Source organism: Colletotrichum spaethianum (genome assembly GCF_022836535.1).
Source record: "Colletotrichum spaethianum MAFF 239500 DNA, contig05, whole genome shotgun sequence".
Classification (NCBI taxonomy): domain Eukaryota; kingdom Fungi; phylum Ascomycota; class Sordariomycetes; order Glomerellales; family Glomerellaceae; genus Colletotrichum; species Colletotrichum spaethianum.
This window is the reverse complement of record NW_026054775.1, coordinates 1,093,787-1,106,017: the sequence shown is the minus strand read 5'-3', so window position 1 is coordinate 1,106,017 and position 12,231 is coordinate 1,093,787. Positions and strand designations below refer to the sequence as shown.

At 55.3% G+C, this 12,231-nt stretch overlaps 4 protein-coding genes across 4 annotated transcripts; 2 read left to right on the top strand and 2 right to left on the bottom strand.

The window, feature by feature from the left end:
* Positions 1-1,734: 1,734 nt before the first annotated feature.
* ColSpa_02844 (synaptobrevin YKT6) lies at positions 1,735-2,200 on the top strand (the record flags this gene model as incomplete). Its single annotated transcript, XM_049269056.1, has 2 exons — positions 1,735-1,942; positions 2,169-2,200. 2 exons carry the CDS (start codon positions 1,735-1,737, stop codon positions 2,198-2,200), a joined length of 240 nt encoding a protein of 79 aa, XP_049125013.1.
* Positions 2,201-4,502: 2,302 nt separating this feature from the next.
* Positions 4,503-7,229, top strand: ColSpa_02843 (protein arg-6, mitochondrial; the record flags this gene model as incomplete). The annotated part of the gene is made up of 2 exons (XM_049269055.1): positions 4,503-7,122; positions 7,174-7,229. 2 exons carry the CDS (start codon positions 4,503-4,505, stop codon positions 7,227-7,229), a joined length of 2,676 nt encoding a protein of 891 aa, XP_049125012.1.
* A 590-nt stretch (positions 7,230-7,819) lies between these two features.
* ColSpa_02842 (vegetative incompatibility protein HET-E-1) lies at positions 7,820-9,546 on the bottom strand (the record flags this gene model as incomplete). Its single annotated transcript, XM_049269054.1, has 2 exons — positions 7,820-8,688; positions 8,784-9,546. 2 exons carry the CDS (start codon positions 9,544-9,546, stop codon positions 7,820-7,822), a joined length of 1,632 nt encoding a protein of 543 aa, XP_049125011.1.
* A 591-nt stretch (positions 9,547-10,137) lies between these two features.
* On the bottom strand, positions 10,138-11,340 carry ColSpa_02841 (fasciclin-like arabinogalactan protein; the record flags this gene model as incomplete). The annotated part of the gene is made up of 3 exons (XM_049269053.1): positions 10,138-10,348; positions 10,404-11,181; positions 11,232-11,340. 3 exons carry the CDS (start codon positions 11,338-11,340, stop codon positions 10,138-10,140), a joined length of 1,098 nt encoding a protein of 365 aa, XP_049125010.1.
* Positions 11,341-12,231: the final 891 nt, after the last annotated feature.

Sequence of the window (12,231 nt, the reverse complement as noted above, 5' to 3'; positions counted from 1 at the left end):
TCGTGGTGGCACTTCCAGCGTTACCGCAGCAAAGCGACGTGATGCCCAGCCTCTCAGCCCAGCCCGATGGAAAAGCTCAGAGTCGGGTCTCCATGGAAATGGTCTCCTGGAACGAGTCTGGTTGAACGGCGTCAAAGGTAAGGGAAGAGAGGAGGAAATGGCAGTGCTGCCTCGGAGACGCTTCCAGATTCTTCGTATTCAGGGAAGAACCTTTCCGTCCCCTTTGTCATGTTTAAGGGCACCTGCGTGGACAGCCGACAGAGAACAGCAGACTTTTGAGTGAATAGAGAGAGCCACTGCGTTCATGACTTTCTGGCTTTCCACTTTTTGCCGGGTTCCCCAGGCACCGGACGAAGGGTACGTACCCTCACCGGCCTGTCTCTGACTTGGTCGAAACATCCGTCTTGATTGGCCCTCATGGGCTGTTCCAGCATCCACGTCTCTCCCCCCTGGGCGCCCCATCCTGTGTTGCCTGTCCAGCCATCATCCCCTGCGGTGGCCGTGCTGAGCCGTGTTGCGTCGCCTTGAGTGTGTTCCCTCCGCCCCGTGGCCGTAGGTGTTGTTGCTTGCGCGCTGCACCCTTTGAGGTCTGGTGCTGGTTTGTTCCAGTGGCTGGGTCGTTCCCAGCTCGACTAAATTTGGTAGCCTAGCATCCCCCAAAGTGGCCCTTGGTTGTCCCCTTCCGAATGTCCCTCTGTCCGTCCCTCCCCCGTAGCCCCCCCCTAGCAGGAGACCGCAGCACCACCCCCCCCCAAATCCTCAGACGGACACCTTGTTTCGGCTGGGCGCTCGCCTCTTTTCCAAGACGTCTCATCACCTGAACCCGAACTTAACCACCTCATCAACCCTCCTACGCCCGCCAACCACCTTTTCTCCTCTTTCCCAACCACACATCGCTCTCCCACCGTTTATCAACAACAGCGACCGATCTCATCGAACAAACTCCAAACCGTCGTCCAAGTCAATCTTGCATCTCGGTCGCCCGAAACAACACTTTAACCTACCAGCCGCAGCTTCGAGCTCCGCCAGCAAACCCCAACTTTACACCTACCTCTCTCACCTTTTCCGTCACCACAGCGACAATGCCCGAGGACGCCCCCTACGACCCTTACATCCCCAGCGGCCAGGCTGCGCCGCAACAGCAAGGAGGAGCTGGCGGCAATGCGAGGACCCAGGCTCTGCAAGCAGTAAGTTGCGCTGATTTTTATTGTCGCGAGGATGCCCATCTTCTTTCCCATTACAAATGGACGTTGCCCCGGATTGCCCGACGCCTGATGACGACCGACCGACCGACCGAGTGACCTGCGCGACCCAACATGTCGCCGACTACGCCTGATTGGGCTATCACGTCAATTCTTCAGCGCGCCAGGTCCAATATGACAACACCAACGGCCGAACGATACAGGAACATCCTGCGCATGCCTATTCTGTGCTGTGTTCTGTTTTGTTGTGCTGTGTTGCGCCGACGCCGGTCGCACATCAGCCTTGTTGGCAGGCAGTGCAATTGGCATCAACAACACAAAGACTATTTGGCGACCGACATCATTTTGACGGCATATACCGGGGCATCGCTACTCAACGAGCGTCGCCAGCAGGGCCGCACGCAAAATTTTCACAGTTGTCGGTGTCGCAATCAGGGGCAAATTTGTTTCGCTTGCAGCGTAGTCGGAACCATGTCGCCAGAGTCATGTGCTAACGTTCTATTTATAGCAAATCGATGACACCGTCGGTGTGATGCGCGAGAACATCAACAAGGTCTCCCAACGAGGCGAGCGTCTGGATGCGCTGCAAGATAAGACTGATAACCTGGCTGTCTCGGCCCAGGGTTTCCGTCGGGGCGCCAACCGTGTTCGCAAGCAGATGTGGTGGAAGGATGTCAAGATGCGCATGTGCCTGATTGCCGGCATTATCATCCTCATCCTCATCATCGTCATTCCTGCTGGTAAGTGTTTCTGTTTCCCCGAGCGCTTTTCCTTTGAATCGCGTCTGTGTCGTTGTGTGGCTCTAACCAGTATTTCCTATCAATATAGTCGTTGCAACGCGCTAATTTGGCCGGCCAGTTGTTGCTACCCGCAAAAACTAGATACCACACTTTTTTGCATTACACTAGCCCCTTGGGTTCATGGTTCGCCCTCATGATATGGAATGAATTGTCAGATATCTCGCAGGTTTCGAGCAACCGTGGGAGAAGAGGGGATGAGGCGGCATCCTTGCTCAGGGGCCACCTCTACGGGTTAATGACTTGGGAAGCGCGGAGGTTGTTCGAAACGGACTCCGATCTACTTCGATGGTCTGCATGCAAAGGGCTGCTGGCCGACTCCGGGACTCGCTCCGACGCAGTTGGCCGCTCACCCCGGCTGCGGATCGACCGCATGTATGTATGAGGGATGGCAGGCGTTTGCGTAATTTGAATTCTACTGGCCCTGATTCCACACCTGGACTGGTCATTCTACTGTATTCGAACGAAGTGATGAAGATTTGTTTTCCACTGGTTCTCGGAGCAACGTTATCGGCTTCTGAGTCTCATCGCTTATGGTAACATGTGCGTATGCCTTCATTTCCATTACGTCTCGATATCGAGAAGAGGCAGCCAATGAGAGACTTTGAAACTTGCCCGCGAACGCCAAACTCTAGCTTCGAGGACCCGGATACGTGATCGGATGGAGTCCTGAAACCAACACTCGTAAATAATCGGCGGATCTGCCGCTACAGAATGGTTGTCGGCAGTCGAGACCCTTGGGACGGGGATCCACGATTTCGAGCAGTGTGTGGACGGGACATTACCTAACGGCGAGCCAGCCAGCTCCCGGCGGAGGTTCCACGGTAGCTTTGTGGTTCATCTCAAGCTCGGCGGTCTCTGCACCCGGCTGGGTTTACGTCGGCGTTGGGCCGGCGTGAGAGGCGACAGATCCGAGGCGGCGTTTAGAGTTGGATGTCCACTTGTTGTGTTTCCACCTGACTGGAACCGGGAGGGAATGAGTTGGCTGATGTTGTCGGTGGTCGAAGAGGGTTCAATACACATCTCCTCTGGCCCTTACGTCGCTTAGGCCGACCGTAGACGACGGGCGTTGAACAGCTCACTTCCGTGCATGGCCACTCCCAAACGTACATTATGCCATGATTCGAATCGAGATGGCTTGAGCGACCTCTACCGTGCTTCTTCTGCCTGCCTCGGCTCGTGCTAGGCCTGCCTGCAGCTTCGCTCTTCCCCCATTTCTCCACCGCAGCCAGAAAGAAAATTTTCAGCGAACATTTCCCAGGGCCAGTGGCAGGAAATGCCTCTTTTTAGCGTGAATGCGTACTGTAGTACCGCGAAAGACGGGCTGCAGACTGCAGATCCTGGCGGCGTTCTGGTGATCTGTACCCGTGCCGGGGCATTCCTTATCAGATCCGACCAATAACCGAGAGCCCACTCCCCAATGGAGAGAAGTGCGGGTTTGCGCCTGTGCGCCGTTGCCAGGTGGTGGCGGCAGCAGCCCACTCGTGGAGGAGTCGCACCGTTGACGAAGATGGCCAGATGCCTCTTTCAGCAGCAGTCATCCATCTGTCATTTCTGACAAGCTACGAATGCCATTGTAAACGCAAGAACGGGCTCGCCTGGTTTTATAGAGATAAGGGTAAGTGAAACGACGATTGAATCCAAAAAGGTAGAATGACTAGTACGGACGATTCTCAGGAAGCAGGAAAATCAAGGTTCTTGGGCTCGCCGTCGACAGCCCTGCCAGCTGGCGCTGAGTGGCGGGGAAAAGGTGCGAGCGAAGCAGCGCAAGGCCATAAAAAAAAAAGGTAGACTGCGGTTTCGGTCGAATTTTCAACAACAGGCTGGCTCAGGCCCCCCTGCCCCTCCTCCACAGTCCACACCACCTCCACTGCATCATACCTTACCGGTTGTCCCATACCCACGCCCAGCACCTTCGCAGGCCTCAAAAAGTAAAAAGCCTCGCCGTGCCCGCTTGCCGCTCTGATTTCCCTGCTGGTACTGTTTTTTCCCTCTTCTTCCTTCCGTCTCGACCCTTTTGCGAACAATTGGTCCAATTCCTCCGTCCGTCATCGTCGTTACCATCCGTCGGGCCCCTCCGTCGTCGGTCAGTTCTGAGTCAATTGTTCCCTCCGTTGGTCGGCACCAATTGGACCGTGTTGGCGTTTGAAAAGAGTCAGCGAGAGGAGTAAGAGTGCCGAGGTAATTCTGCCCGGGTGTTTGCGACTATCACCTATTCTCGAGGATTCAAAACCAAGCTCGCAAGAGGTGTGTACTTGACGGTCCCCCCGATCTCTTGACCTATGTGCTGCGTTGCTTTGGACAACCACGCGGAAGCCCCTCTCGCGATTGACTCAGGCGCAAGCTCTCGAGCATTCGCCCCGTGACCCTTCGTACCTCTCTTGGAACCCCCTGGGACTAGAGAGAAGACGACGGCATCAAAGGAGACGACTAGAAGAGAAACAATTCAATAAGACATAAACGTAACAGAACCCAATCCACTGACCAATTGCTGATAGTCACGATGTTCTCCGCTGCCGTTATTCGGGCCGGCGCTCGCCGAGCCATCCCCCGCGTTGTTCGCCGCCAGAACGTCGTCGCCGTCCGCAACCCCTTCCAGCGCCTCAATGCCGTTCGAGCACTCTCAAGCACAAGCTCCCAGTCCGAGCAGGCCAACCGCGACCGTACCCGAGCCATCATCATCCGCACCCTGAGCCAGATTGGCAGCCGCCGTGAGGGCCAGCAATACCTTTCATACTTCACCTCCGTCTCCTCCCAGAAGTTCGCCGTTATCAAGGTCGGCGGTGCCATTCTCACCGACTACCTCGATGACCTCTGTGAGAACATCGCCTTCCTCTACGAGGTTGGCCTGTACCCCGTCATTGTCCATGGCGCGGGCCCGCAGTTGAACCGCCTGCTTCAGGAGGCTGGTGTCGAGCCTCAGTTCGAGGAGGGTATCCGCGTGACTGACGGCAAGACCCTGACGGTCGCCCGCAAGCTGTTCCTCCAGGAGAACATGAAGCTTGTCGAGAAGCTCGAGAGCCTTGGCGTCCGCACTCGCCCTCTGACCACCGTCCTGACCGCCGACTACCTCGACAAGGAGAAGTGGAACTTGGTTGGTAAGGTCACCAGCGTCGACAAGGCGCCCGTCGAGCTTGCCATCTCTCAGGGTTACGTTCCTATTCTCACTTCCATGGCCGAGACCCCCGAGGGCCAGATCCTCAACGTCAACGCCGATGTCGCCGCTGCGGAGCTTGCCCGTGCGCTCGAGCCCCTGAAGATTGTCTACCTCTCTGAGAAGGGTGGTCTCTTCAATGGTGAGACTGGTGACAAGATTTCCCACATCAACCTCGACGAGGAGTACGACCACCTCATGTCCCAGTCTTGGTGCCGCTACGGTACCCGCCTTAAGATCAAGGAGATCAAGGAACTTCTGGAGACCCTGCCGCGAACCTCCAGCGTTGCCATCATTCACCCCAGTGACTTGCAGAAGGAGCTGTTTACCGATTCCGGCGCCGGTACTTTGATCCGCCGCGGAGACAAGATTGCCTTCGCCGACAGCATCTCCTCGTTCCCTGACCTCGACAAGCTGAAGCAGACCCTCATCCGCGACCGCGAGGGCATGGACGCCGAGGCCACCGTTGACCGATACATCGAGTTCCTGAAGGGCACTCCCTTCAAGGCCTACTACGACGAGCCCCTTAACTGCCTCGCCATTGTCCTCCCCCCCAACGAGGAGCGATCCCACCCGACTCTGGCTACCCTGACCGTCACCAAGGAGGGATGGTTGAGCAACGTCACGGAGAACGTCTTCCATGCCATCAAGAAGGACCACCCCAAGCTCGTCTGGACCGTCAGCGAGGAGGACGAGAACCTCACCTGGTTCTTCGACAAGGCCGACGGCAGCTTTTCCAGCAAGGGCAACCAGCTCTTCTGGTACGGCATCGACAACCTCCAGGAGCTCGGCGTCTTGACCGACGAGTTCAACGCCCATGGACGCGCCATGCTTGGCGACTCCAACCTGGAGGCCCGCCTGCGCCGCGCTGCTCAGACTTCGAGCCGCAGCCTCAACCAGTCTACCACCCCCGCCCAGGCTCGTGGTTTCTCGACCATGGCTCGCCGCCCGACATGGGCCCCTGCCGCCGCCAGCCTTTCCGGCAAGCGCACTTTCGCCACGTACACCACTACCAACCCCAACCCTCCTCTGGGCAAGAAGAACGCCTCCAACGACGTTCCCTCCCGCGTCGCCCTGATTGGTGCCCGTGGTTACACCGGCCAGGCTCTCATCGAGATGCTCAACGCCCACCCCAACATGGATCTCCGCCACGTCTCGTCTCGTGAGCTCGCTGGCCAGAAGCTTGAGGGCTACACCAAGCGCGAGGTCATCTACGAGAACCTGAGCCCCGACCAGGTCACTGAGCTCGAGAAGAAGGGTGCCATCGACTGCTGGGTTATGGCTCTCCCTAACGGTGTTTGCAAGCCTTACATCGAGGCCATCAACGACGCCCGCAAGGCCGGCGCCGACCACCGCAGCGTCATTGTCGACCTGTCCGCCGACTACCGTTTCGACAACACCTGGACGTACGGTCTCCCCGAGTTGACCGGCCGCTCCGAGATCTACAAGGCCGACAAGATCTCCAACCCCGGCTGCTACGCTACTGCCGCGCAGCTCGGTATTGCTCCCTTGGTTGACCACCTCGGCGGTTCTCCCTCAGTCTTCGGTATCTCCGGCTACTCAGGTGCCGGCACTAAGCCCTCGCCCAAGAACGATGTCAACCTGCTCAAGGACAACCTAATGCCCTACAGCTTGACGGATCACATCCACGAGCGTGAGATTAGCGCCAAGCTCGGCACCGACGTCGCCTTCTCCCCGCACGTCGCCTCCTGGTTCCGTGGCATCCAGGCCACCATCCACATCCCCCTCAACAAGACCATGACCTCGCGGGACATCCGCCAGATCTACCAGGACCGCTACGCCGGCGAGAAGCTCGTCAAGGTTGTTGGCGAACCCCCGCTGGTCAAGAACATTATGAACAAGCACGGTGTCGAGATCGGTGGTTTCGCAGTTCACAGCAGCGGCAAGCGCGTCGTCGTCTGCTCAACCATTGACAACCTGCTCAAGGGTGCGGCGACTCAGTGTCTCCGTAAGTTACCCCATCTTGCACTTTCGTACGCCCTAACTAACGACCGCACAGAGAACATGAACCTGTCTCTTGGCTACGCTGAATACGAGGGTATCCCTACCATGTAAAGGACCATCTATACTTTCAGACCGAATTAGAATCAAAGGCTCAGCGCGGACACTCAGACTTACGGAGTAAACCCGGTTCAAAAAGCATTTCCTTTTATTTACTTTTCCATCCTTGGTTGGCAGTTCTTTCCTTGTTTCACTGCTGTCGTCTGTTATTCCTTGCGTATTCACAGTGGGTTTTTTGATGTTTATTCCATCTAGTCATTCGGGGGACCCGAGGGCGGGTCGTCGCGAACGGACGTTCTGGACGACGTGATTTGTGTATGCTTGTATATACCGAGGACGGGTTAAGAAGTAATTACACAGATTTAAAGCACGATGCTCGCCGTCTTTATCCTCGCTGAGATGTATTTATGAACTTTCCAGGATTTCGGCATCCGTTCCGCGTCTCCGTTAGTCCATACCTTCAAGCGTTGGGGGCGGCATAGAGGTCCTAAATGGCATCTCTTTGTGTTTATCGAACGACATCGGCGTCTAAGTGTTTAGATGAATAGTTGATATGCGGATTCGATCCGGCTGACCCTGGGCCAAGGTACGAAAAGAAGGCAAATTTCGTTAGTTCTGCTGACGAAGCTGCTGACTCGATTGCTTCAGACGTGGAACGACCACAAGCGGGGGTCTGACAACTTGTAGACATCGGTCCAATGTTTATCCTCAGCTGGAGTGACTGTCCTTGAATTGCGGAATTCGACCGCGAATCGTACGACCAAGACTGGGTCCGACCATGCTGATGGTGTTGCAATTACCTGTTCTAGCGTAAAAGACACCACTGCCGACTGCCCGGTCTCGGGTATAACCAAGGCAGTAGTGCTTGTTTGCGGAACTGATCTGGTGAGGGAGTTGCGCATCTGTTTGTTCGTAACACGTTCATGTCGGAGCATTCGTGCAGTGATGCGGTCCAGCTTCATAGTAAACTCGTCATAATCCACGATCGAACAACTGATGGTAGGGCGTGAGGGATCATAGGCGTCCCCGCAGAATATGAACATGCAGTTCCACTCTGAGCGTTCCTCGATGGGTTCATCGGCGTGCGACTCGATGCTGAGCAGGACTGCGCCAGAATAGTTTTTCATAGGCACAACTAGCTCATAATCCTCGTCTACAAAGTATTCCCAGGGCCAGGCGTTGATTATCTTCATGTTAGAGGGCATTCGAAACCTAACGCACCTGCCGCTCGACAACGTATCGCTGGTTGTTATTTCATGTAGCTTGGGAGTATTTGTCGATAGGCACAAGTCTTGGCGGAACACATTGAGATCCAAGGCCACAAACTCCGCAAGCGTATACGGATCTTCCCTGACGAGTGAGCCGTTGATAGTCTTTTTCAGGCGCACACCCATCTTTCTTGTGAAGGTATCTTCGGTGACGGGCAGGACGAGCTGGCGTCCTGCTCGTCCAGGTGCTGGCAGGTGGTAGAGATAATCGCTGATCTTAATGCCATTGCTTGTTGTTGAGCACCCTATCCGCCGTGCAGTCACCTTACTGCTGTTAACAGTAAGCTGGCGCCAAAACAGGAAGTCTTGGGGGACTCAGCAAGAACACCGCAGAATACACCTGAGCCTGTCCCAGAATGTAAAGTCCCCGTCCGCTTGGCGGCCCACGCAAAGATGGACATATCAGGTGTGGTCTTGATTATCTCTTCCTGTAGCCGTCTGAAGGCCTTTTCTTCTTCGCCATAAAGCAGCGGCATGTTGATGTCGAAAATGCCGAGGAGACAATATGCCATGTCCTCGATACGGGTTGTTTCTCTTTCTGCGGCCCAAAACATCTTCTCACAAATGGCTACGTCTTGTAGGCTGCACGTATTAAGAAGGACCGTAATAGGTATTGATGTAGCTTCGGAGAGTTGTTGAATCAAGTCCATCTTCCGTCCAACAAATTTCCAGTCTCGATTATAAAAGTTCATCGACTTTGGGGCGATGAGCTCCTGCAAAGTCCAGCCCCTCGTAAACCATCGGCACTTCTTCAAATCCGTGTCGAGGTCGGCAGATGCAGTGAGGTCAGATAACCAGACGTAGCAGATTGTAGCGCGCTCATACCACTTGAACATGGAGTTGATGGCCTCGGTGAGCTCGGCGCTGCTTGACTTGTCGATGCAGCAGGTGTCCACCCAGGCGTATTCGATTTTGCCTTTTTTGGCTAACGAGCAAATATTCTGGATTTTCTTGAATCCCTTCATCCCCGCCCTCGACTCCTGTTTCATTTTCTGGAAGGACACCTCATCCTCTTCCCATGTGTGGGACAGGATTGCGTACGGCGGTGTATTTCGGCCGATGTATTCTTCAAAATCGAGAGTGTTCGTGTTGATAAGTCGCATTTTGATGTCTGTACCAAAGGGAGGACAGGTATGCAGCCGGTCGTTTTTATGTATCTGTTACTTGTGATGACGTGTCGCTCAGCGCGTTCGGAAGTGCAAGATCTCGAGTTTGACAATGTGGGCTCAAGACAAGACGCAAATGATGGTCCAAATGAAACTGTGCTCAGTAATATCGCGCACCTGTCGGAGGGTAAAAGTGATTAGAGGATCAGGCTTGCCATGGAGCAGGTTAAGAACAGATTGGCGAATGCTGCTCAGCCTCATACAGCATTGTCATGACAGGCAACCAAGGCACGCTCTGAGACAAATCAGTGTGACTTCTCCTCAAACGTCATTGGTTCATGCCGTTTGACAGGATACCGTCCTGAAGACCTCACGAGTCGACCGATGTCCGACCAGAAGGCATATCGCCCGCCGACATATCGCCGTGGGCAACCGCATGTATGGTTCGAAGAAGCATGAATCAACTTGGGCGTTCGCGTACCGAAATCGTTTCAATTAAATTTAATTATCGGAGAAATATTCTTCTCTGTACTGCCTGCTCGCCAGAGCTTGAATGAATCGAAGATAGGTAACACCATGCCGCCCCGCTTACAGGTACACAGCTGCCAAACAACCAAGAGTTACGAGCATGGCATGATTAAGAGATACACTGAAGCTTCCCGCACCTGACGATGCCGGAACGTAGTTGGCTGTTGGATTGACGTTCTCGGTGAAGGGAGCATTGGCGGCCTGGACGGCACCCGCAAAGGCGGGCGTTGAAGTGCCGGGTGTTAATTTAGGGGATGCAGGGTTGAGGACACTGGATAATGTTAGACACAAGCCAATGGCCCACAGGAGAAGGTTTGTAGACTCACCTGTCAATGACGTGCATGACACCGTCGGTAGTAATCATATCGGCAATTGTGACCTTAGCCGAGTTGGCATAAACTGACCCGTCCTGCTTTCGCAGCGTAACCTTCTCGCCATTCAAGCTCTTGTGTGCCATCTTCGTCATCGTCACAGCCGAGCTGAAGCGGACCTGGTTGGTGAGGACATGGTACTGGAGGATCTTGGCGAGGTCCTGCGGCTCCATGGACGCGGCCGTGGCGCCGATGGCCTGGAAAGCCGCGTTGGTCGGCGCAAACACAGTCGCGGCCTGCAGCGAGTCGACACTATCCACCAACCCAGCATGCATCAACGCACCCGCCATGCTTGTCAGGCCCGTGTTCATGGCAGTCTCGGCGGGGGTTCCGGGGAACGTCAGGACCGAGTCGACGATGTGCAGCACCCCGCCCATGAAGGCGATGTCGGGGTTCGTGACGACGCTCAACTGCTTATAGCCGCTGAAGACCCGAGCCTCTTCGCCCTTCCTGGAGAGCTCGACCTTTTGGTTCCCCGTAACGTTGGTGGAGGGAATCTCGAAGAAGGTCTCGGCGAACTTGGGAGTCTCAGGGAACGAGGCGGCGGGAGTCTTGCCGGTGACGACATGGTACATGAGGAGGTCGGCGACGAAGGTCGCGTTGGTGGCCTTTTGGGAGAACGTGGGGTCCATCTCCATTGCCTTGGCGAAGGCGGTGTTTGAGGGCGCGAGGATGGTGATGTCAACGGCTTTGCCGAGGGTTTGGCTGAGGCCTGGGGCCATGGCCAAGAGGGCTGAAGGATGTCAGTGGTCGATGTCCTGATCGGGAAAAGAGAGGTCTTACAGCTGAAAGTGCTCAATGTGCCATTGTTCGCCTTGAGCACGGTACCGAGCGGATCGGCCGCCGCCGCCAGGGCAGCGAAGACGAGCGGGAAGAAGCTCGTCACCTGCATCGTCGCGGTAGCCGGCGAAGAGAAAGCGGGAAACCAGCCCTGGGTTGAAGAGAAAGGAGAAGTAGGGTTACAGACTGGGTCTAGACTTCCGAAGACCAAGTTGATCTACGGGGAGCAGCCGTTGAGTATACTTATACAGACAATCCAATCATTGGGGTCCGAGAGTCTGGGGGAGGCATGCCTTGACACTTGCCAAGGGTTGGACGGTTTGTTTGCCTGGTTTGCGGCCTGCCTTATGAAGCATCAGCTCGACAACAGGGCTGCCAAAATAAGCACTGGGAAGTAGGCCGCGGGACTGGGTGTTTTGTGTTTTGATGTGCTTCATATTCTGAGTACCATAGTTTTCTACTGCAACCATGTTCGGTTGGCATGGGGCCCAAGACGAACAGGGAGAAACTGGTCCACGCCCAGCAACGGGGCACGGCAGTCCCGGACTAGAGGACCCATTAGTCTTGCTACACTCGCGGTGACGAATGGACAAGATGGCCATGGCGCCGGACCAAAGCACGACGGACGAATCAAAGTATGTTGGAAAAGCTTCTCGGTCGGCAATGGACGTTTGTTGGTACATTATCATACAACGACACACACACACACACACACACACATACACACACACACACATACACACACACACACACACAGAGAGAGAGAGAGAGAGAGAGAGAGAGAGAGAAGGCAGAGTGCTCGGAGTGTGGGCGGGAGATCGACGAGCAGAAGCGACGGGGATGATGATGAAACATGCCTCGGAGGCGAGCGGAAACGCATCCATGCGAAGGGAGGGGGCTCCCAGACTTCTCAGACGAAAGCAAAGTTATTCCAAGAGGCATATGCCTCCTTGATGCATCTGAAGTCGAACCAAATCGTGCAAGAGCCGCAATCGTTGAGAAG